The following is a 24,332-nucleotide window of genomic DNA, read 5'->3' as shown; positions in this document are numbered from 1 at the left end:
TGGGGATCTGGGCCACGTCGTGGGTACCAACAATGGGGAAGGCTAGGAAGGTGAGGTGTGGAGTGTCTGCAGTTTGAATGGATAGGAGGGAGAGTCAAAAAAACGTCTCTGTTTGCAAAGAAAGGAAGGACTCATGGGAGCAAAAACTCAAATGTCTTTTGACCTTCAATTTTACCGGCAGTTACCAATAACTGTGATGTCCGAAAAGTCACCGTTCTAAAACAAAGTCAATGTTCGAAGAAAGTCAGCGATCGAGTCAGGAAAACACCTGATTCAGCCAAAAAATAGCCGGTACAATACAAAACGACTCGCAACATAGCAAATATTAAACATAATCTCTTAACTAAACTTAACTCAACCAAAATAATCAAATAGGGAGGTAACGAAAAATTTAATGCCTAATAAAACTATACAAATTGTTTAAAAAGCAACCACAAGCGCGTAGGCGACGGTTTTATTTTAACAACTGTGCCTACAAATTGTATGTTAGAAAGTAAGCTACTGTTGAAGTCTACTGATCGAAAAAAGAAGTCAACGTTCTAAGACAGAACTCATGTTCGAAAAAGGAGAATTCAAAGTTGAAAGTTGAACAAATGTGCATCAACTGAAAAAGTAGCCAGCAGAATACCATAAACCACTCATTTATTTAAACTATGCTACTATTTAAGTTCAAAACTTGACAAAGGAAGCGAGTGTTCAAGATACTCTAAGTTCGAGGCCTGAAAAAAATGCGTCAGCATGAGAAACAATTTGTAGAATAACGGATACCACTCAGAGTTCTGCAAAAGAAATTTTTAACTAAGCTTACCCAAATCAGAACCATCAAAGAAAACAAAAATTATAAACCAGAAATATCGAGAGGTAAGGAAAAATTGAATGCCTAAAAAATTACAGAAATTGTTTTAATAAGGAATCACAAGGCTGAAATTGACACTTCCAGCTCAGAATCGTTCATCAAAGTCATTATCAAAAGCTCGATAACTAAAATGGACATTGATGATAAGTATTTAACGTGGCACTAGGGAGATCAGTTCACCGCTGCATTACGGCATCGTCTTGGAGAAACAGTAATGTTAAATCAACGGAAAAGTGATTAAATCAACGGAAAAAGTAAAATCAACGGAAGAATTAAATATTTCTGAAGTCCAAATCTTTTGGAACACTTCTAGATTGCAGCGTTGAATCAACTCAATACAGCGAACGAATAAGTAATAGTACAGTAAAACATGACATGCTGTCAAATATTTATAATTGATATCTCAAAAAGCCGTCTGCTTGGAAGCGCAAATTTTCAATTGATTGGGTTTTATCTTGGTCCATAAACCGACAACTATATTTGGTTCACAGAAAACATAACCGGCTATGTCAGAAGTCGGAAAACAGAAGTCAATGTTCGATGGAAAGAACTAAAAGTTCAATTCATCACAAATTCGCTTCAGCTGAAAAACCAGAGCTCGTATAGAACAGAAAACGATAAACGATAAGAAGTATTGTTCAATGAAATTGCTGAGCTAAGATTACCTGAATCAGAAACCAATGTTAAAATAGAAGTCAATGTTCGAAAAAAAAGAAGTGAAAGTTCAAGTCATGAACAAATGTGAAAATAAAGTGTGGCCCGTAAAAAACCTGATACGACTCAAAGAATTAGCCAATATAATCGATAAGTTAAGAGAACCAAATCAGAAATATCGAGTTAAAAGGAAAATCAAGAAAAAAATATTTCCATAAATATCAATTAAAGGTGTTTTACTAACTTCAAACAACTTCTACTTGATAGGGGTATAACAAAGTCGAAGCTGGATGGGGGATTTGGGCCACGTCGTGGGTACCAACAATGGGGAAGGCTAGGAGGATGAGGTGTGGGGTGTCTGAAAATTGAATGAATAGGAAGGAGAGCCAAAAAAAACGTCTCTGTTTGCAAAGAGAGGAAGGGTTATGGGAGCGAAAACAATTTATTTTATGACATTCAATTTTACCGGCAGTTACCAAAAATTGCGATGTCCGAAAAGTCACAGTTCTAAAACAAAGTCAGAGTTCGAAGAAAGTCAGCGATCGAGTCAAGAACATACATGATTCAGCCGAAATATAGCCGGTAAAAAACGACTCGCAACATAGCAAATCTTGAACATAATCTCTTAACAAAACTCAACTCAACCAAAATCATCAAATAGGGAGGTAACGAAAAATTTAATGCCTAATAAAACTATACAAATTGTTTTAAAAAGCAACCACAAGCACATAGGCGACGGTTTTATTTTAACAACTGTGCCTACAAACTGTATGTCAGAAAGTAAGCTACTGTTGAAGTCTGATGATCGAAAAAAGAAGTCAACGTTCTAAGACAGAAGTCAAGGTTCGAAGTTGAAAACTTGAACCAATGTGCATCAGCTGAAAAAGTAGCCAGCAGGATACCATAAACCACTCATTTATTTAAACTATGCTAATATTTAATTTCAAAACTTGAGAAAAGAAGCCAGTGTTCAAGATACTCTAAGTTCGAGGCCTGAACAAATGCGTCAGCATGAGAAACAGTTTGTAGAATAACGGATACCACTCAAGAGTTCTGTAAAAGAAGCTGTTAACATGGCTTACCCAAATCAGAACCGTCAAAGATAAAACAGAAATAATAAACCAGAAATATCAAGTGGTAACGAAAACTTTAATGCCAAATAAAATATAGAAATTGTTTTAATAAGGAATCACAAGGCTGTAATAGACACTCCCAGCTCAGAATCGTTCATCAAAGTCATTAGCTTTAGATAAAATAGACACTGATGTACTGTATTTAACGTGGCAATAAGGAGATCAGTTCACGGCTGCATTACGGCATCGTCTTGGAGAAACAGTAATGTCAAATCAACGGAAAAGTTATTACTTCAACGGAAAAAGTTAAATCAACGGAAAAATTAAATATTTCTGAAATCCGAATCTCTTTGAACACTTTTAAACAGCAGCGTTGAATGAATTCAATACAGCAAATGAATAAGTATTAGTACAGTAAAACATTGGCAGAAGGTAATTTTCTTCTCCCGAAAAGTTATCTCCAGCCTCCTCTGAATCTCGCCAAACGCTCAACCTCTCTAATGTGGGATCACTTAAAAACCTAAAACCAAGCTGGCTACTACCAAAGCTAGCTGGTCGCTTGAGAACAATTCGCCTGACATTAGCCGGTTATTTTTTCTGTGAACCAATTATAATTGTCGGTTTATGGACCAAGATAAAACCCAATCACTTGAAAAAAGTTGCGCTTACAAGCAGACAGCTTTATGAGATATCAATTATAAATATTTGGCAGCATGTCATCTCATAAAGCCGTCTGCTTGGAAGCGCAACTTTTTTCAAGTGATTGGGTTTTATCTTGGTCCATAAACCGACAACTATATTTGGTTCACAGAAAAAATAACCGGCTAATTTCAGGCGAATTGTTCTCAAGCGACCGGCGACCGGTTAGCTTTGGTAGTAGCCAACTTGGCTTTAGGTTTTTAAGTGATCCAACATTAGAAAAGTGGAGCATTAAGCGAGATTCAGAGGAGGCTGGCGTTAACAAATCCGGGAGGGGAGGATGAAAGAAAATTACATTCTTCCAATGTTTTACTGTACTAATACTTACTCGTTTGCTGTATTGAATTGATTCAACGCTGCAATTTAAAAGTGTTCCAAAAGATTCGGATTTGAGATATATGTAATTTTCCCGTTGATTTGACTTTTTCCGTTGATTTAACTTTTTCCGTTGATTTAATCACTTTTCCGTTGATTCGACAATACTGTTTCTCCAAGACGATGCCGTAATGCAGCCCTGAACTTATCTCCTTCGTGCCACGTTAAATACAGTACATCAGTGTCTATTTTAGCTATCCAACTTAAGCTCATGGTCCATAAACTGACGAGTATATTTTGGTTCACAGAAAAAATAACCAATTAATGTCGAGGTAGTAGCCAGACTGATTTCAGGTTTTTATGTAGTCCAACATTACAGAGGGGGAGCATTAAGAGAGATTCAAAGGAGGCTGGCGTTAACAAATCGGGAGGAGGAGGATGAAAACAAAACAAAATTCTTCCCTTGAAAATTACCAACAGTTGACAATAAGCAGTCGAATTCAATGTTGGAAAACAGAAGTCAATGTTCGAAAGGAAAGAACTAAAAGTTCAATTCATAACAAATTCGCTTCAGCTGAAAAACCAGAGCTCGTATAGAACAGAAAACGGAAAACGACTAGAAGTATTGTTCAATAAAATTGCTGAGCTAAAATTACCTGAATCAGAAACCAATGTTAAAACAGAAGTCAATATTCGAAAATAAAGAAGTGAAAGTTCAAGTCATGAACAAATGTGAAAAAAAGTGTGGCCCGTAGAAAACCGGATACGACTCAAAGAATTAGCCAATATAATCGATAAGTTAAGAGAACCAAATCAAGAATATCGAGAAAAAGGAAAACCAACAAAAAATTCCTAAAATTCAATTAAAGGTGTTTTACGAACTTCAGACAACTTCTACTTTATAGGGGTATAACAAAGTTGAAGCTGGATGGGGATCTGGGCCACGTCGTGGGTACCAACAATGGGGAAGGCTAGGAATGTGAGGTGTGGAGTGTCGGCAGTTTGAATGGATAGGAGGGAGAGTCAAAAAAACGTCTCTGTTCGCAAAGAAAGGAAGGACTCAGGGGAGCAAAACTCAAATTTGTCTTTTGACCTTCAATTTTACCGGCAGTTACCAATAACTGTGATGTCCGAAGAAAAGTCACCGTTCTAAAACAAAATCAAAGTTCGAAAACAACCAGCTATCGAGTCAAGAACATACCTGATTCAGCCGAAATATAGCCGGTAAAATACAAAACGACTCGCAATATAGCAAATCTTGAACATAATCTCTTTAACTAAACTTAACTCAATCAAAATCATCAAATAGGGAGGTAACGAAAAACTCAATGCCTAATAAAACTATACAAATTGTTTTACAAAAGCAACTACAAGCGCGTAGGCCACGGTTTTATTTTAACAACTGTGCCTAAAAACTGTATGTTAGAAAGTAAGCTACTGTTGAAGTCTAATGATAAAAAAAGAAGTCAACTTTCTCAGACAGAGGTCAATGTTCGAAACAGGAGAATTCAAAGTTAAAAACTTGAACAAATGTGCATCAACTGAAAAAGTAGCCACCAGAACACCATAAACAACTCATTTATTTAAACTATGCTAATTTAAGTTCAAAACTTGAGAAAGGAAGCCAGTGTTAAGATACTCTAAGTTCGAGGCCTGAAAAAAATGCGTCAACATGAGAAAAGTTGTAGAAAAACGGATATCACTCAGAGTCCTGCAAAAGAAATTTTTAACTAAGCTTACCCAAATCAGAACTATCAAAGAAAAAACAGAAATAAAAAACCAGAAATATCAAAAGGTAACGAAAAAATGAATGCCTAAAAAAATTATAGAATTTGTTTTATTAAGGAATCACAAGGCTGTAATTGACACTCCCAGCTCAGAATCGTTCATCAAAGTCATTAGCTTAAGTTCGATAGCTAAAATAGACACTGATGTTACGCATTTAACGTGGCACTAAGGAGATCAGTTCACTGCTGCATTACGGCATCGTCTTGGAGAGACAGTAATGTTAAATCAACGGAAAAGTGATTAAATCAACGGAAAAATGAAAAATTTCTGAAGTCCGAATCTTCTTCAACACTTAGATTGCAGCATTGAATCAATTCAATACAGTGAACGAATCAGTAATAGTACAGTAAAACATGACATGCTGCCAAATATTTATAATTGATATCTCAAAAAGCCGTCTGCTGGGAAAGCGCAACTTTTTTCAAGTGATTGCGTTTTATCTCGGTCCATAAACCGACAATTATAATTGGTTCACAGAAAAAATAACCGGCTAATGTCAGGCGAAATGTTCTCAAGCGACCAGCTAGCTTTGGTAATAGCCAGTTTGGTTTTAGGTTTTAAGTGATCCAACATTAGAGAGGTGGAGCATTAAGCGAGATTCAGAGAAGGCTGGAGAGGATGAAAGAAAATTACATTCTTCCAAGGTCGAAAAACAGAAGTCAATGTTCGAAAGGAAAGAACTCAAAGTTCAATTCATAACAAACTCGCTTCAGATGAAAAACCAGAGCTGGTAGAGTACAGAAAACGGTAAACGACTAGAAGTATTGTTCAATAAAATTGCTGAGCTAAGATCACCTGAATCAGAAACAAATGTTAAAACAGAAGTCAATGTTCGAAAATAAAGAAGTGAAAGTTCAAGTCATGAACAAATGTGAAAAAATTAAAAAAAACGTAGCCTGTAGAAAACCGGATACGACCCAAAGAATTAGCCAAAATAATCGATAAAAAGAGAACCAAATCAAAAATATCGAGGTAAAAGGAAAACCAATAAAATAATTTCGAAATCAATTAAAGGTGTTTCAAAAACTTCATACAACGTCTACTTTATAGAGGATAGCAGAGTTGAAGCTGAATGGTATTTGGGCCACGTCGTGGGTGTCAACAATGGGGATGGCCAGGAAGATAAGTTGCCGGGTGTCTGTAATTTGAATGGATAGGAGTGAGAGTAAAAAAACGTCTGTTTGCAAAGAAGGCAGGGACTGTTATGGGAGCAAAAACTCTCAAATTTATCTTTTGACCTTCCATTTTACCGGCAGTTAACAATAAATGTTATGTTCGAAAAGTCACCGTTCTAAAATAAAGTCAAAGTTTGAAGAAAGTCAGCGTTCGAGTCAAGAACAAGCCTGCTTCAGACAAAAACACATAGCCGGTAGAATACAAAACGACTCGCAACATAGCAAATCTTGAACATATTAACTAAGCTTAACACAACCAAAATTATCAAATAGGGATGTAACGAAAAATTCAATGCCTATTAAAACTATAGAAATTGTTTTGAAAAGCAACCACAAGCGCGTAGGTGACGGTTTTATTTTAACAACTATGCCTGCAAACTGTATGTTTGAAAGTAAGCTACTGTTGAAGTCTAATGATCGAAAAAAGAAGTCAACCTTCTAAGACAGAAGTCAATGTTCGAAAAAGGAGAATTCAAAGCTAAATCTTGAACAAATGTGCATCAGTTGAAAAAGTAGCCAGCAGTTACCATAAATCACTCATTTATTTTAACTATGCTACTATGAAAGTTCAAAATTGAGAATAGAAGCCGTATTCACGATACTCTCAAGTTCGAGGCTTGAAAAAATGCGTCAGCATGAGAAACAATTTGTAGAATAACGGATACCACTCAAGAGTCCTACAAAAGAAATTTGTAAATAAGCTTACCCAAATCAGAACTATCGAAGAAAAAACAGAAATAACAAACCAGAAATATCAAGAGGTAACGAAAAATTCAATGCCTATTAAAACTATAGAAATTGTTTTGAAAAGGAACCACAAGCGCGTAGTCGACGGTTTTATTTTAACAACTATGCCTACAAACTGTATGTTTGAAAGTAAGCTACTGTTGAAGTCTAGTTATCGATAATAGAAGTCAACGTTCTAAGACAGAAGTCAATGTTCGAAAAAGGAGAATTCAAAGCTAAAATCTTGAACAAATGTGCATCAGCTGAGAAAGTAGCCAGCAGTTATCATAAATCACTCACAAATTATGCTACCATGAAAGGTCAAAACTTGAGAACAGAAACCAGTGTTCACGATACTCTAAGTTCGAGGCTTGAAAAAAAATGCGTCAGCATGAGAAACAATTTGTAGAATAACGGATACCACTCCTAGTCCTGCAAAAGAAAGCTTTAACTAAGCTTACCCAAATCAGAACTATTAAAGAAAAAACAGAAACAACAAACCAGAAATATCAAGAGGTAACGAAAAATTGAATGCCTAAAAATTATAGAAAATGTTTCAATAAGGAATCACAAGGCTGTAATTGACACTCCCCACTCAGAATCGTTCATCAAATTCATTAGCTTAAGTTCGATAGCTAAAATAGACAATGAGGCACTGTATTTAACGTGACACTAAGGAGACCAGTTCACGGGAGAATTCGGCATCGTCTTGGTGAAACAGTGATGTTAAATCCACAAAAAATCAACGGAAAAACTGATATTAAATATTTCTAAAGTCCGAATACTTTTGAAACTTTTAAATTGCAGCCTTGAATCAAATCAATACAGCGACCGAATAATCATACAGTAAAGCATGCTGCCAAACATTTATACCTGATATCTCAAAAAGCCGTCTGCAAGGAAGCGCAACTTTTTTCGAGTGATTGGGTTTTGTCTTGGTCCATAAACTGACGACTATATTTTGGTTCACAGAAAAAAATATCAACTAATGTCGACGGAAATGCTCTCAACCGAAACGCGAGCGGTTAGTTTTGGTAGTAGCCCGCCTGGTTTAAGGTTTTTAGGTTGTCCAACATTAGAGAGGGGGAGAATTAAGCGAGATGCAGAGCAGGCTGGCGTTAACAAATCCGGAGGAGGATGAAAGAAAATTATATTCTTCTCTTGAAAATTACCAACAGTTGATAATAAGCAGTCGAATTCCAATGTTGGAAAACAGCAATTATTGTTCGAAAGGAAAGAACTAGAAGTTCAATTTATAACAAATTCACTTCAGCTGAAAAAACCAGAGCCGGTGGTGTACAGAAAACGGTAAAAGACTCGACGTATTGTCCAATAAAATCGCTACGATTACCTGAATCAGAAGCCAATGTTAAAACAGAAGTCAATGTTCGAAAAAAGAGAAGTGAAAGTTCAAGTCATGAACAAATGAACAAAAGCTGAAAAAGACAGACCGTAGAAAACCGGATACGACTCAAAGAACTAGCCAATAAAATCGATAAGTTAAGATAACCTAGTCAGAAATATCAAGGTAAAAAGAAAAACTAACAAAAAAATAATTTCCTAGAAATCAATTAAAGGTGTTTTAAAAACTTCAGACAACTTCTAGTTTATAGCGGTATGACACAGTTCAAACTGGATAGGGATTTGGAGCACGTCGTGGGTGTCAACAAAGGGGAAGCTAGAAAGATGAGGTGTGGGGTGCCTGTAATTTGAATGAATACGAATGAGCGTAAAAAAAATCGTCTGTTTACAAAGAAAGGAGGGACTGTTATGGGAGCAAAAACTCAAATTTATCTTTTGACCTTCCATTTTACCGGCAGTTAACAATAACTGTTATGTTCGAAGAAAAGTCACCGTTCTAAATTAAAGTCAAAGTTCGAAGAAAGTCAGTGTTCGAGTCAAGAACAAACCTGATTCAGACAAAAACACAGCCGGTAGAATACAAAACGACTCGGAACATAACTAAACTTAACTCAACCAAAAGTATCAAATAGGGAGACAAAAAATTTAACGCTTAGAAAAAATATAAAAATTGTTTTAAAAAGCAACGACAAGCGCGTAGGCGACAGTTTAATTTTAACAACCGTGCCTACAAACTGTATGTTTGAAAGTAAGCTACTGTCGAAGTCTAATGATCGAAAAAAGAAGACAACGTTCTAAGACAGAATATAATGTTCGAAAAAGGAGAAATCAAAGATGAAATCTTGAACAAATGTGCATCAGCTGAAAAAGTAGCCATCAGTTACCATAGATCACTCATTTATTTAAACTTGACACTATGAAAGTTCAAAATTGAGAACAATAGCCAGTGTTCACGATACTCTAAGTTCGAGGCTTGAAAAAAAATGTGTCAGCATGAGAAACAATTTGTAGAATAACGGATACCACTCAGAGTTCTGCAAAAGAAATTTTTAATTTAGCTTACCCAAATCAGAACTATCAAAGAAAAAACAGAAGTAACAAACCAGAAATATCAAGAGGTAACGAAAAATTGAATGCCTAAAAAATGATAGAAAACTTTTTAATAAGCAACCACAAGGCTGTAATTGACACTCCAAGCTCAGAATCTTTCCTCAAATTCATTAGCTTAAGTTGGATAGCTAAAACAGACAATGAGGCACTGTATTTAACGTGACACTGAGGAGATCAGTTCACGGGTGAATTTGGCGTCGTCTTGGTGAAACAGTGATGTTAAATCAACGGGAAAACTGATGTTAAATATTTCTAAAGTCCGAATACTTTTGAAACTTTTAAATTGCAGAGTTGAATCAATTCAATACAGCGACCGACTAATCATAAAGTAAAACATGCTGCCAAACATTTATACTTGATATCTCCAAAAGCTGTCTGCTAGGAAGCGCAACTTTTTTCCAGTGATTGGGTTTTGTCTTGGTCCATAAACTGACGACTATATTTTGGTTCACAGAAAAAATAACCAACTAATGTCGAGGGAATTGCTCGCAACCGACACTTGAGCGGTTAGCTTTGGTAGTAGTCAGCCTGGTTTAAGGTTTTTATGTAGTCCAACATTAGAGAGGGGGAGCATTAAGCGAGATTCAGAGGAGGCTGGCGTTAACAAATCCGGAGGAGGATGAAAATAAAATTATTCCCTTGAAAATTACCAACAGTTGATTATAAGCAGTCGAATTCCAATGTTGGAAAACAGAAGTCAATGTTCGAAAGGAAAGAACTGGAAGTTCAATTCATAACAAATTCACTTCAGCTGAAAAAATCAGAGCCGGTAGAGCACAGAAAACGGTAAAAGACTCGAAGTATTGTCCAATAAAATCGCTGAGCTAAGGTTACCTGAATCAGAAGCCAATGTTAAAACAGAAGTCAATGTTTTTAAATAGAGAAGTGAAAGTTCAAGTCATGAACATATGAACAAAACCTGAAAAAAAGACCGTAGAAAACCAGATACGACTCAAAGAATTAGCCAATAACACCTAGCCGGTAGAATACAAAACGACTCGCAACATAGCAATTCTTGGACAAAATCTCTTAACTAAAATTAACTCAACCAAAAGTATCAAATAAGGAGGTAACGAAAAATTTAACGCCCAGAAAAAATATAAAAATTGTTTTAAAAAGCAACCACAAGCGCGTAGGCGACGGTTTAATTTTAACAACCGTGCCTATAAACTATGTTTGAAAGTAAGCTACTGTTGAAGTCTAATGATCGAAAAAAAGAAGTCAACGTTCTAAGAGAGAAGTCAATATTGGAAAAAGGAGAATTCAAAGTTAAAATCTTGAACAAATGTGCATCAGCTGAAACAGTAGCCAGCAGTTACCATAAATCACTCATTTATTAAAACTGTGCTACTATGAAAGTTCAAAATTGAGAACAGAAGCCAGTGTTCAAGATACTCTTAAGTTCGAGGCTTGAAAAAAAATGCGTCAGCATGAGAAACAATCTGTAGAATGACGGATACCACTCAGAGTTCTGCAAAAGAAATTTTTAATTTAGCTTACCCAAATCAGAATTATCATAGAAAAAACAGAAATAACAAACCAGAAATATCAAGAGGTAACGAAAAATTGAATGCCTAAAAAATGATAGAAAACTTTTTAATAAGGAATCACAAGGCTGTAATTGACACTCCAAGCTCAGAATCTTTCATCAAATTCATTAGCTTGAGTTCGATAGCTAAAATAGACAATGAGGCACTGTATTTAACGTGACACTAAGGAGATCAGTTCACGGGTGAATTCAGCATAGTCTTGGTGAAACAGTGATGTTAAATTAACGGAAGACTGATATTTATTATTTCTTAAGTCCGAATACTATTGAAACTTTTGAAATTGCAGAGTTGAATCAATTCAATACAGCGACCGACTAATCATAAAGTAAAACATGCTGCCAAACATTTATACTTGATATCTCAAAAAGCTGTCTGCTAGGAAGCGCAACTTTTTTCCAGTGATTGGGTTTTGTCTTGGTCCATAAACTGACGACTATATTTTGATTCACAGAAAAATAACCAACTAATGTCGAGGGATTTGCTCTCAACCGACACTTGAGCGGTTAGCTTTGGTAGTAGCCAGCCCGGTTAAAGGTTTTTATGTAGTCCAAAATTAGAGAGGGGGAGCATTAGGCGATATTCAGAGGAGGCTGGCATCAACAAATCCGGAGGAGGAGGAGGATGAAAGAAAATTAAATTCTTCCCTAAAAAATTACAGTTGATAATAAGCAGTCGAGTTCCAATGTTGGAAAACAGAAGTCAATGTTCGAAAGGAAAGAAGTGGAAGTTCAATTCATAACAAATTCACTTAAGCTGAAAAAACCAGAGCCGGTAGAGTACAGAAAACGGTAAAAGACTCGAAGTATTGTCCAATAAAATCGATGAGCTAAGATTACCTGAATCAGAAGCCAATGTTAAAACAGAAGTCAATGTTCGAAAATAGAGAAGTGAAAGTTCAAGTCATGAACAAATGAACAAAAGCTGAAAAAGACAGACCGTAGAATACCGGATACGACTCAAAGAATTAGCCAATAAAATCGGTAAGTTAAGATAACCTAGTCAGAAAAATTAAGGTAAAAAGGAAAACTAACAAAAATATTTCCTAGAAATCAATTAAAGGTGTTTAAAAACTTCAGACAACTTCAACTTCTTAGGGGTATAACACAGTTGAAACTGGATGGGGATTTGGGCCACGTCGTGGGTGTCAACAATGGGGAAGGCTAGGAAGATGAGGTGTGGGGTGCCTGTAATTTGAATGAATACGAATGAGAGTAAAAAAAATCGTCTGTTTGCAAAGAAAGGAGGGAGTGTTATGGGAGCAAAAACACAAATTTATCTTTTGACCTTCCATTTTACCGGCAGTTAACAATAACTGTTATGTTCGAAGAAAAGTCACCGTTCTAAATTAAAGTCAAAGTTCGAAGAAAGTCAGTGTTCGAGTCAAGAACAAACCTGATTCAGACAAAAACACAGCCGGTAGAATACAAAACGACTCGGAACATAGCAAATCATGGACATATTCTCTTAACTAAACCTAACTCAACCAAAAGTATCAAATAGGGAGACAAAAAATTTAACGCCCAGAAAAAATATAAAAATTGTTTTAAAAAGCAACCGCAAGCGCGTAGGCGACGGTTTCATTTTAACAACTGTGCCTAAAAATTGTATGTTAGAAAGTAAGCTACTGTTGAAGTCTAATGATCGAAAAAAGAAGTCAACCTTCTAAGACAGAAGTCATTGTTCGAAAAAGGAGAATTCAAAGCTAAATCTTGAACAAATGTGCATCAGCTGAAAAAGTAGCCAGCAGTTACCATAAATCACTCATTTATTTTAACTATGCTACTATGAAAGTTCAAAATTGAGAACAGAAGCCGTGTTCACGATACTCTCAAGTTCGAGGCTTGAAAAAAATGCGTCAGCATGAGAAACAATTTGTAGAACAACGGATACCACTCAAGAGTCCTACAAAAGAAATTTGTAAATAAGCTTACCCAAATCAGAACTATCGAAGAAAAATCAGAAATAACAAAACAGAAATATCAAGAGGTAACGAAAAAATGAATGCCTAAAAAATTATAGAAATTGTTTCAATAAGGAATCACAAGGTGGTAATTGACACTCCCAGCTCAGAATCGTTCATCAAATTCACTAGCTTAAGTTCGATAGCTAAAATAGACAATGAGGCACTGCATTCAACGTGACACTAAGGAGATCAGTCCACGGGTGAATTCGGCATCGTCTTGGTGAAACAGTTATGTTAAATCAACGGAAAAACTGATGTTAAACATTTCTAAAGTCCGAATACTTTTGAAACTTTTAAATTGCAGCGTTGAATCAATTCAATACAGCGACCGAATAATCATACAGTAAAATATGCTGCCAAACATTAATACTTGATATCTCAAAAAGTAGTCTGCTAGGAAGCTCAACTTTTTTTCGAGTGATTGGGTTTTGTCTTGGTCCATAAACTGACGACTACATTTTGGTTCACAGAAAAAAGAATCAACTAATGTCGATGAAATTGCTCTCAACCGACACGCGAGCGGTTAGTTTTGCTAGTAGCCCGCCTGGTTAAAGGTTTTTAGGTAGTCCAACATTAGAGAGGGGGAGCATTAACCGAGATGCAGAGCAGGCTGGCGTTAACAAATCCGGAGGAGGATGAAAGAAAATTAAATTCTTCCCTTGAAAACTACCAACAGCTGATAATAAGCAGTCGAAGACCAATGTTGGAAAAGAAGTCAATGTTCGAAAGGAAAGAACTAGAAGTTCAGTTTATAACAAATTCACTTTAGCTGAAAAAACCGGAGCCGGTAGACTACAGAAAACGGTAAAAGACACGAAGTATTGTCCAATAAAATCGCTAAGATTACCTGAATCAGAAGCCAATGTTAAAACAGAGGTCAATGTTTGACAATAGAGAAGTTAAAGTTCAAGTCATGGAAAAATGAAAAAAAGCTGAAAAAATAGACCGCAAAAAAAACAGATACGACTCAAAGAATTAGCCAATATAATCAATAAGTTAGGAGAACCAATTCAAAAAAATCGACGTAAAAGGAAAACCAACAAAAAAATAATTTCCCAGAAATCAATAAAAGGTATTTTAAAAACTTCAGACAACTTCTACTTTATAGCGGTATAACAAAGTTGAAGCTGAATGGGATTTGGGCCACGTCGTGGGTGCCAACAATGGGGAAGGCTAAGAAGATGAGGTGTGGGGTGTCTGCAAAATGAATGGATAGGAGTGAGAGTAAAAAAACGTCTGTTTGCAAAGAAAGGAGGGACTGTTATGGGAGCAAAAACTCAAATTTACATTTTGATCTTCCATTTTACCAGCAGTTAACAATAACTGTTATGTTCGAAGAAAAGTCACCATTCTAGAACGAGGTCAAAGTACGAAGAAAGTCAGCGTTCAAGTCAAGAACAAACCTGATTCAGCAAAAAAAATATAGCCAGTATAACACAAAACCACTTGCAACATAGCAAATCTTGAACATAATCTCTTAACTAAGCTTAACTCAACCAAAATTATCAAAGAGGGAGGTAACGAAAAATTTAATGCCTAGTAAAACTATACAAATTGTTTAAAAAGCAACCACACGCGCGTAGGCGACGGTTTCATTTTAACAACTGTGCCTACAATTTGTATGTTAGAAAGTAAGCTACTGTTGAAGTCTACTGATCAAAAAAAGAAGTCAACGTTCTAAGACAGAAGTCAAGGTTCGAAGTTGAAAACTTGAACAAATGTGCGTCAACTGAAAAAGTAGCCAGCAGAATACCATAAACCACTCATTTATTTAAACTATGCTACTATTTAAGTTCAAAACTTGACAAAGGAAGCCAGTGTTCAAGATACTCTAAGTTCGAGGCCTGAAAAAAATGCGTCATCATGAGAAACAATTTGTAGAATAACGGATACCACTCAGAGTCCTGAAAAATAAATTTTTAACTTAGCTTAACCAAATCAGAACTATCAAAGAAAAACGGAAATAACAAACAACCAAAACTAACTACCAATTAAAACTATAGTCATTGCTTAAAAGTTATTGCTTGCAGCCACAATATTTTATGGTGTGGTTCGATTTTTGGGCTGCTGGGATAGTTTAGGGGTTGGATGGGTTCGGGCGGGTGCTGTGGAGTAGGTAGGGTGATAGATAGCTTTGTTGGTAGGTAGGTGGGGAGTTGTTGTGATAGCTGGGGGGTGGTTGTGGTAGGTGGGTAGTTTCTGCACATTGCAAGATAAGAGGAACTGTTAAGGGCTCAAAAAGGTTCAAAATTATCTTTTGACTTTCAATTTTACAGGCAGTTCCTAGTAACTGTACAACACAAACTAAGTTTGAAAACAGAAGTTACCTTTCTAAAACAAATTTGAGGTTCGAAGAAAGTCAAAGCTCGCTTCATGAACAAACCTGCTTCAGCTGAAATTACATGGCGGGTAGAATACCAAAAACTAGTCACAAAGCCTTGGTTAATCTTTAACTAAGAAACATAAAAAACTAGAAAATTGAATGCCTTAAAAAACCAATGAAAATGTTTCAAGAAGCAATCACAAGCGCGTAGGCGGGTGGATGCGTGTGGGGTGTTGAGGCAGTGGTTTTGGCGGCTGGTGGGGGAAGAAGTCAGTGGCGTAGATTGGTGGAGAGTTGAAATTGGCATGAACAAATTTGGTTAAATTGCAATCAGCGGCTTGCTGTCGAGTAAAATTGCAGTCGAGAGGTAGGTAGGTGGGGAGAGAGGGTAGGTAGATGGCCGAGTGTAGGTAGGTGGTTTGGGGGTAGGTGCCGGGTAGTTAGGCGTGGGTGTAGGTACTCGATAGGGTGACTCGATAGGGAGGAGTCACTGTTATGGGAAGAAAACCTCTCCAAATGAGGGGTAGGGAGAAGGCCTAGGAGGTGGGAGAAGTAGGTGGGGGTAGGTTTGTGTTTGTGTGTGTTGGGGGGGGGGGGGGGGTGGTAGGGGAGTGTGTGTTGAGGGTGGGGGTGGGGTGGGGGTGATGGTGTCTGTAATTTGGATCGGGAGGAGGGACTGTTAGAGGAAGAAACTTGCTCAACATGCCCTTTTGCCATTGAGTTTTACGAGCAGTTCCAAATTACTCTGTATTAGTAGCAAAGTTTCCGTTTAAGTCCAATGTTGGAAAACAGAAGTGAACATTCTAAAGCCGAAGCCAATTTTCAAACATACCCGGCAGATTGCCGGAAAATAGCCGCCGTTGATTCCACTAAGCATGATTGGGATTGAAAGAATAGAAGATATTGAAAAAAAAAAGATTTTTGTACAAAAACATTTTTTAAGTCCGATTTACTTTGATGGCATTTCGTAGTTGAACATAACGTACTTCTGTTTCTTAGAGAGAGGCTACAGGGGCTACTATCAATACCAATAAGCATTAGAGGTGGCAACTAAGACTTATAGGAACGACCTTTAAATAGCGGGCATCTATAATTGGGCTTTATGGGTTTATCCCGTTTCTACTTCTGACTTCAATTTTTTATACTGACTCTGTTCATTTTGAATTGCTTTGCTGAGCAACTGCTGTTCAAAATCACTTTTAGCAGAATGAGAGAAGAGAGAAACTAGCCTAGAGAAGTCAAAAAGATATCACGCAAAATGTTGAAAAAGCGGCAAAATGAGGTAAAGCGAAACATTTTTTTTATTCGACGAAGTAAAAAAACATAGCAGGACAAGTCCTGACGTACAATTCAAAGAATTTATATTGACTAAACAGAAAACTAGACAGAGAATAGACTATAAATGGATTGGGAAAACCATTTACAAAAAAATCCGATCCAAAAAATCGAAAAAACAGTAAAAATCAGAGTGAAATTGCCGCATGTGAACAAAAAACCACTACCGAGAAACCGAATTTTTGTTCAAACACCGTTTTCGCTATTTTAAAATTAGAGCGAAAAAAATTCACGCCGCAAAACCACTTGCTTTTCGCTCCATTTCCTGTTTCGGCGTGACCAAAATCACCACTCCAATTTGACTTCAAAAATCATGAAAATGTGTGAACAGATCTGAAAAAAAAGACAGCGCCCCAATACAATTCAAATTCTTTGAATTGTAAAAAATAGGAGCGCTATAATAGCCGGCTGAGAAGATGAGTGCGGCTATTAAAAATAAAAGTGAAAAGTACAAATCATGAACACAATCTCATCAGCTAAAAAAAACCTGTAGAATCTATCCTTTTCGAGTCGTTAAAACCTGTAGAATCCCAATGCTCCTCTTCGAGTCGTAAAAAAGACCACACGACTAATATAATTGATAGAAACTTCGTTTGACAGCAATTAATAACAGTCTCAAAGACCAAAATAGAGATGTATATTACAATTTAGGAAAACTTCTTAATCTTGATAGCTCCATGGACGAGTTGAAAATAAAAAACGATAGTACCGAGAAAAAATATTAAATAGCTGTTCAAAAAATTTTGATGTCCAAAATAAAGAGCATTGGCCCCCAATTAACTAATTTGAAACTATTATACCGCTAAAACATATTCATAGTTAAATAGACAGAAAATTAAAACACAATGATAGCTCAAAAAACAAAATTTGAAATTATCATTTAAATTGATTCACCTGGTTTGATGGAGTAGAAGATGAAGTCTTCCCGGTGAGATCGTATGCCGAGGGAATTAGGTTTTGAGGATGGTGTGTTTGACGTAGAAGAGGTGGTGTCCACAAGAGTGGGCACCATTTCTTTGATCAGAGGCACGTCTGGACTCTTTCCACCCCCATCAACGCCCGCAGAACTGAAACACAACCAGTAAATCAAAGAGAAAGCCTCTGTTCACACCTTGAACGCCATTGGTACAAACAAAGAATAAGAACCGCCCTTCACACCGTGAAATTGTCTCCTCAAGACAGCTTCGGTGAATCGTATACGTAGAGACTAATAGGGTTCTCAGAGAACTGCTCAGTCACATAATGCCATGCGTTCTTTACCTGTTTAACCCGTTTGAGAACGTTAAACTATCGCTCAAGTGAAAAATTGCACAAACAAGACCAAATGGACTAATATAATTGCTGCAGAGATGGTTTGAGAGCAAATAATTTGAGAATAAATAAAATTTAAATCATGTGTAGAAAATTACTGATGCCAAAATCTTGAAAACCAAAGGGATACATGTCAAAAAAAATTTTAAATTAAGAACCTTTAAGTAACCTAGAGCCATCTTTCTTTGATGAAAACTAATACGATACAAAAAAAGGACCAAAAATGAGATGAAAACAAAATTTTTTCATATTTTTTTTACAAATGATGCCAAAGTCATCAAAACAGCAGATTACCCGAGAATAGCCACTGATGAGCCGATTGACGCAAAGGGGATGAAGGAGAAACATACCCGGAAGATTGCCGGAAAATAGCCGCCGTTGATTCCAATAAGCATGATTGGGATTGAAAGATTAGAAGATATTGAAAAAAAAAGATTTTTGTACAAAAACATTTTTTAAGTCCGATTTATTTCAATGGCAATTCGTAGTTGAGCATAACATACTTCTGTTTCTTAAAGCGAGGCTACAGGGGCTACCATCAATACCAATAAGCATTAGAGATGGTAACTAAGACTTATAGGAACGACGTTCAAATAGCGGGCATCTAAAATTGGGCTTTATGGGTTTATCCCGTTTCTACTTCTGACTTCAATTTTTATACTGACTCTGTTCATTTTGAATTGCTTTGCTGTGCAACTGATGTTCAAAATCACATTTAGCAGAATAAAGAAGAGAGAAACTAGCCTAGAGAAGTCAAAAAGATTTCACGCAAAATGTTGAAAAAGCGGCAAAATGAGGTAAAGCGAAACATTTTTTTATTCGACGAAGTATAAAAACATAGCAGGACAAATCCTGACGTACAATTCAAAGAATTTTCATTGACTTAACAGAAAACTAGACCTTGAACGGACTATGAATGGATTGGAAAAACCATTTAGAAAAAAATCAGATCTAAAAAATCGAAAAAACAGTAAAAATCAAAGTGAAATTGCCGCATGTGAACAAAAAAACCACTAGTGAGAAGGCGAATTTTTGTTCAAACACCGTTTTCTCACTCTACTTTAAATTTGGAGCGAAAAAATTTCAGGCCGCAAAACCACTCGCTTTTTCGCTCAACTTCCTGTTTCGGCGTGACCAAAATCACTACTCCAATTTGACTTCAAAAATGTGTGAACAGATCTGAAAAAAAAGACAGCGCCCCAATACAATTCAAATTCTTTGAATTGTAAAAAATAGGAGCGCTATAATAGCCGGCTGAGAAGATGAGTGCGGCTATTAAAAATAAAAGTGAAAAGTACAAATCATGAACACAATCTCATCAGCTAAAAAAAACCTGTAGAATCTATCCTTTTCGAGTCGTTAAAACCTGTAGAATCCCAATGCTCCTCTTCGAGTCGTAAAAAAGACCACACGACTAATATAATTGATAGAAACTTCGTTTGACAGCAATTAATAACAGTCTCAAAGACCAAAATAGAGATGTATATTACAATTTAGGAAAACTTCTTAATCTTGATAGCTCCATGGACGAGTTGAAAATAAAAAACGATAGTACCGAGAAAAAATATTAAATAGCTGTTCAAAAAATTTTGATGTCCAAAATAAAGAGCATTGGCCCCCAATTAACTAATTTGAAACTATTATACCGCTAAAACATATTCATAGTTAAATAGACAGAAAATTAAAACACAATGATAGCTCAAAAAACAAAATTTGAAATTATCATTTAAATTGATTCACCTGGTTTGATGGAGTAGAAGATGAAGTCTTCCCGGTGAGATCGTATGCCGAGGGAATTAGGTTTTGAGGATGGTGTGTTTGACGTAGAAGAGGTGGTGTCCACAAGAGTGGGCACCATTTCTTTGATCAGAGGCACGTCTGGACTCTTTCCACCCCCATCAACGCCCGCAGAACTGAAACACAACCAGTAAATCAAAGAGAAAGCCTCTGTTCACACCTTGAACGCCATTGGTACAAACAAAGAATAAGAACCGCCCTTCACACCGTGAAATTGTCTCCTCAAGACAGCTTCGGTGAATCGTATACGTAGACTAATAGGGTTCTCAGAGAACTGCTCAGTCACATAATGCCATGCGTTCTTTACCTGTTTAACCCGTTTGAGAACGTTAAACTATCGCTTAAGTGAAAAATTGCATAAACAAGACCAAATGGACTAATATAATTGCTGCAGAGATGGTTTGAGAGCAAATAATTTGAGAATAAATAAAATTTAAATCATGTGTAGAAAATTACTGATGCCAAAATCTTGAAAACCAAAGAGATACATGTCAAAAAAAATTTTAAATTAAGAACCTTTAAGTAACCTAGAGCCATCTTTCTTTGATGAAAACTAATACGATACAAAAAAAGGACCAAAAATGAGATGAAAACAAAACTTTTTCATATTTTTTTTTACAAATGATGCCAAAGTCATCAAAACAGCAGATTACCCGAGAATAGCCACTGATGAGCCGATTGACGCAAAGGGGATGAAAGAGAAACATACCCGGAAGATTGCCGGAAAATAGCCGCCGTTGATTCCAATAAGCATGATTGGGATTGAAAGATTAGAAGATATTGAAAAAAAAGATTTTTGTACAAAAACATTTTTTAAGTCCGATCTATTTCAATGGCAATTCGTAGTTGAGCATAACATACTTCTGTTTCTTAAAGCGAGGCTACAGGGGCTACCATCAATACCAATAAGCATTAGAGATGGTAACTAAGACTTATAGGAACGACGTTCAAATAGCGGGCATCTAAAATTGGGCTTTATGGGTTTATCCCGTTTCTACTTCTGACTTCAATTTTTATACTGACTCTGTTCATTTTGAATTGCTTTGCTGTGCAACTGATGTTCAAAATCACATTTAGCAGAATAAAGAAGAGAGAAACTAGCCTAGAGAAGTCAAAAAGATTTCACGCAAAATGTTGAAAAAGCGGCAAAATGAGGTAAAGCGAAACATTTTTTTATTCGACGACGTATAAAAACATAGCAGGACAAATCCTGACGTACAATTCAAAGAATTTTCATTGACTTAACAGAAAACTAGACCTTGAACGGACTATGAATGGATTGGAAAAACCATTTAGAAAAAAATCAGATCTAAAAAATCGAAAAAACAGTAAAAATCAAAGTGAAATTGCCGCATGTGAACAAAAAAACCACTAGTGAGAAGGCGAATTTTTGTTCAAACACCGTTTTCTCACTCTACTTTAAATTTGGAGCGAAAAAATTTCAGGCCGCAAAACCACTCGCTTTTTCGCTCAACTTCCTGTTTCGGCGTGACCAAAATCACTACTCCAATTTGACTTCAAAAATGTGTGAACAGATCTTAAAAAAAGACAGCGCCACAATACAATTCAAATTCTTTGAATTGTAAAAAAAATAGGAGCGCTATAATAGCCGGCTGAGAAGATGAGGGCGGCTATTAAAAAGATAGAAATGAACACTAACTGTCAAAAAAGGTTCTAAATTGGTTGGCAGTTTGATTGATTTTAATTTAACATTGCTTAAAATTGCAAGCCCAAACTGGAGCCTAACAAGCTTAATGCTAACCACCTATCACTCGCTCTAATGAACTTTGATAACCTAATGCAATCTGATTTAATCACGGCGCCTTATCCATACACTTGAAACAGCGAGTGAAGTGAGTCAGGAGTTAAATTTGTGAATTGTAAAACAATACGCAATCAAAAGGTAAAGCGAATTTAAACAAACATAGCTGGACCAGTCCTGAATTACAATTCAAAGAACTGAAAAAACTGAATACAACACTACCATACTCTTTAATAGAATAGCTCCGATAATCAACAAATCAGATAGAGACGTACACGAAATTAAATAGAACACTAAAAAAATTTAGCACTTCTTACTTCAAATTTTAAAAAATGGGTTAATTGAAGCTAATATGTCAAACAAAGTCAAGTTCAAAATTATAGATTGCACAATGAGTTTAGACAGGAAACAAAAATTTGTACAGAAATATTGAACGACCAAAAAAGAAAAACAAACAACATGTCATTTTACGATGTCATGGAAAATAGGTGGTATCAAAGTCACTGAAACACGCGATTGAAACTTTTGTAAATTTTGTTGAAAAAAATGTAGTCTTAAACAATAGAATTGTTTGCAAAGACGCAAACTTTAAAGTGGATTCACTTATTTCTGATTATGAAGAAAATGAAACCTGTTAAATGAGAAATTGACAAAATAACAAGTAGCCGTTAAAAAACCCCGAAACATTCAAAACACAATTAGAACTCCAAAAATCATTAATATTTTCTAATACAAGTCATGACCAAATCCTTGCAACCATAAATTTATAAATCAAAAACAAGGGTAGCTAAAAAAAAGCGCCAATGCGACCTATTAATAAAAACATAACCGACTAACGTCGGGCGAATTGCTCTCAAACGACCGGCGACCAGTTGGCTTCGCCAGTACCTAGCCAATTTTTAGTGAGGATAGATTTGGCTTGATTGAAGTGGCCTGAGAGTAGGGTAACAGACGATGACATCACGCCATATAACAGCCGCATCAACAAAAGAATTAAGGGGAGAGAGAGAGAGAGAGAGAGAGATTAAACGTGAGCGAGAAGAAGGAAAGAAACGCCAGCTAACACAGAGAGAGAGAGAGAGAGAGAGCGAGAGAGAGCTAGAATTTTTTTCCATGATGAGATTCGACTCTATAACTTCACGTTTTCTAAACTTGTTAGTAACTAAATCATATAGAAAAAAACTTATAGAAAAAATCATATAGAAAGTGCAAAATTCCAAAGAAAAGTTTCCACATTTTGCAGTAAAGAACATGTTCAAAAAGCATTTTTTGTCTCTCGATTTTTGTCAAGTAATCCATCTGCAAGACTTGAAAAGCTTCGTTGGTCAGTAATGATCGTTAAATTCAGAAAAGGACAAAAATATTCCAAAATTTTTTAAAATTGCAAATTTTAACAACATCTTGCAAAACCTCGTGATGATAATAGCTTCAGAACGCCATTCCATTGCCTCAAGATACCATTTAGTATGCCTATTTCAAGCCTTAAACAGTTTCACTGGCTCATAAAGATCCATACATTTTGAACATAATAATAAATTTCTAAAACTCTAGTCATTTACATAATGATAACCATTCCGTTAACTCTAGAAACTAAGCAGCAGCTTAGTATCAAACCTCGAAGGAGGCTTCTTGGCTCTTGAGACTAGAGAAACCTAAAAAAAAGTGACAATTTCAAAAAAAAAACATGAAGATTGCCGAAAATTTTTCAAAAAAATGCTAAAACTCGTTAAATGTTAAAATGTTTAAAAACACTCCATTGCATATAGAAACTATACATTAACTTGTTATCAAACTCTAGAGGAGGTTCCTTGGCTCTTGAGGCTAGATCAACCTATAAAATGACAAAAATTGTCAAAAAACTTGAAAAAATTGCAAGTTTTATAAAAACAAATTGATAAAATTGTGATATTAAAAAGTTGAAAACCATTCCATTACCACTAAAAACTATGCAGCCACATATTATCAAAACATTAAGCAGGTTTTCTGAACCCTGAGGCCGAAAAATCTTGAATAATGACAACAAATGTCAAAAAAAATTAAAAAAATGCTATTTTTGTCAAAAAAAATGCTAAAATTCGTTATGCGAAAATCGTGAAAAAAAATTCCATTAGGTCTAGAAAATATACAGTAACCTATCATAAAACCCTAGAGGAGGCGCCTTGGCTCTTAAGGCTGGAAAAACCTAAAAACCGACAAAAATCTTAAAAAACCTTGCAAGTTTCAAAAAATTGCAAAAATTCGCAAAGTTGAAATGTTGAAACCATTCTATTACCACTAGAAGCTGTGCAGTAACCTATTATCAAACCATAGAGGGGGTCTTTGACATCTAGGGTTGATATAACTCAAAAATTTGACAAAAGTTGTACAAAAATGACAAAAATTTTCAATAAGCTTGAAAAAAATTGAAAATTTGTATAAATTTGCGTGTTTTTAGCGACCGGTTGTTCGTCAGTAACTAGCTATGGGGGGGGGGGGGGGGGGGGGTGTGCTGATGGGGGTGGCAACAGTCGGGTGGGGGGGCAACAGGGCGGTG

At 36.0% G+C, this 24,332-nt stretch overlaps 1 protein-coding gene across 1 annotated transcript in view; it reads right to left on the bottom strand.

Annotated features, from left to right (window-relative positions):
• LOC142335266 (ADP-ribosylation factor-binding protein GGA2-like) overlaps positions 1 to 20,147 on the bottom strand; it is a 33,180-nt gene extending 13,033 nt beyond the window's left edge. Inside the window, exons 1-2 of the mRNA XM_075383689.1 lie at positions 19,981 to 20,147; positions 17,824 to 17,996 (exon numbers count right to left, since the gene is read on the bottom strand). Coding sequence (XP_075239804.1) covers positions 17,824 to 17,941 — 118 coding nt within the window. The 5' untranslated portion in view covers positions 17,942 to 17,996; positions 19,981 to 20,147. The remainder of the gene's footprint in view (positions 1 to 17,823; positions 17,997 to 19,980) is intronic.
• Positions 20,148 to 24,332: the final 4,185 nt, after the last annotated feature.

The sequence above is a fragment of the Convolutriloba macropyga genome, chromosome 2 (assembly GCF_964194025.1).
Source record: "Convolutriloba macropyga chromosome 2, txConMacr16.3, whole genome shotgun sequence".
NCBI classification, from domain to species: Eukaryota; Metazoa; Xenacoelomorpha; order Acoela; family Convolutidae; genus Convolutriloba; species Convolutriloba macropyga.
This window is presented reverse-complemented; position numbering and strand designations above follow the sequence as displayed.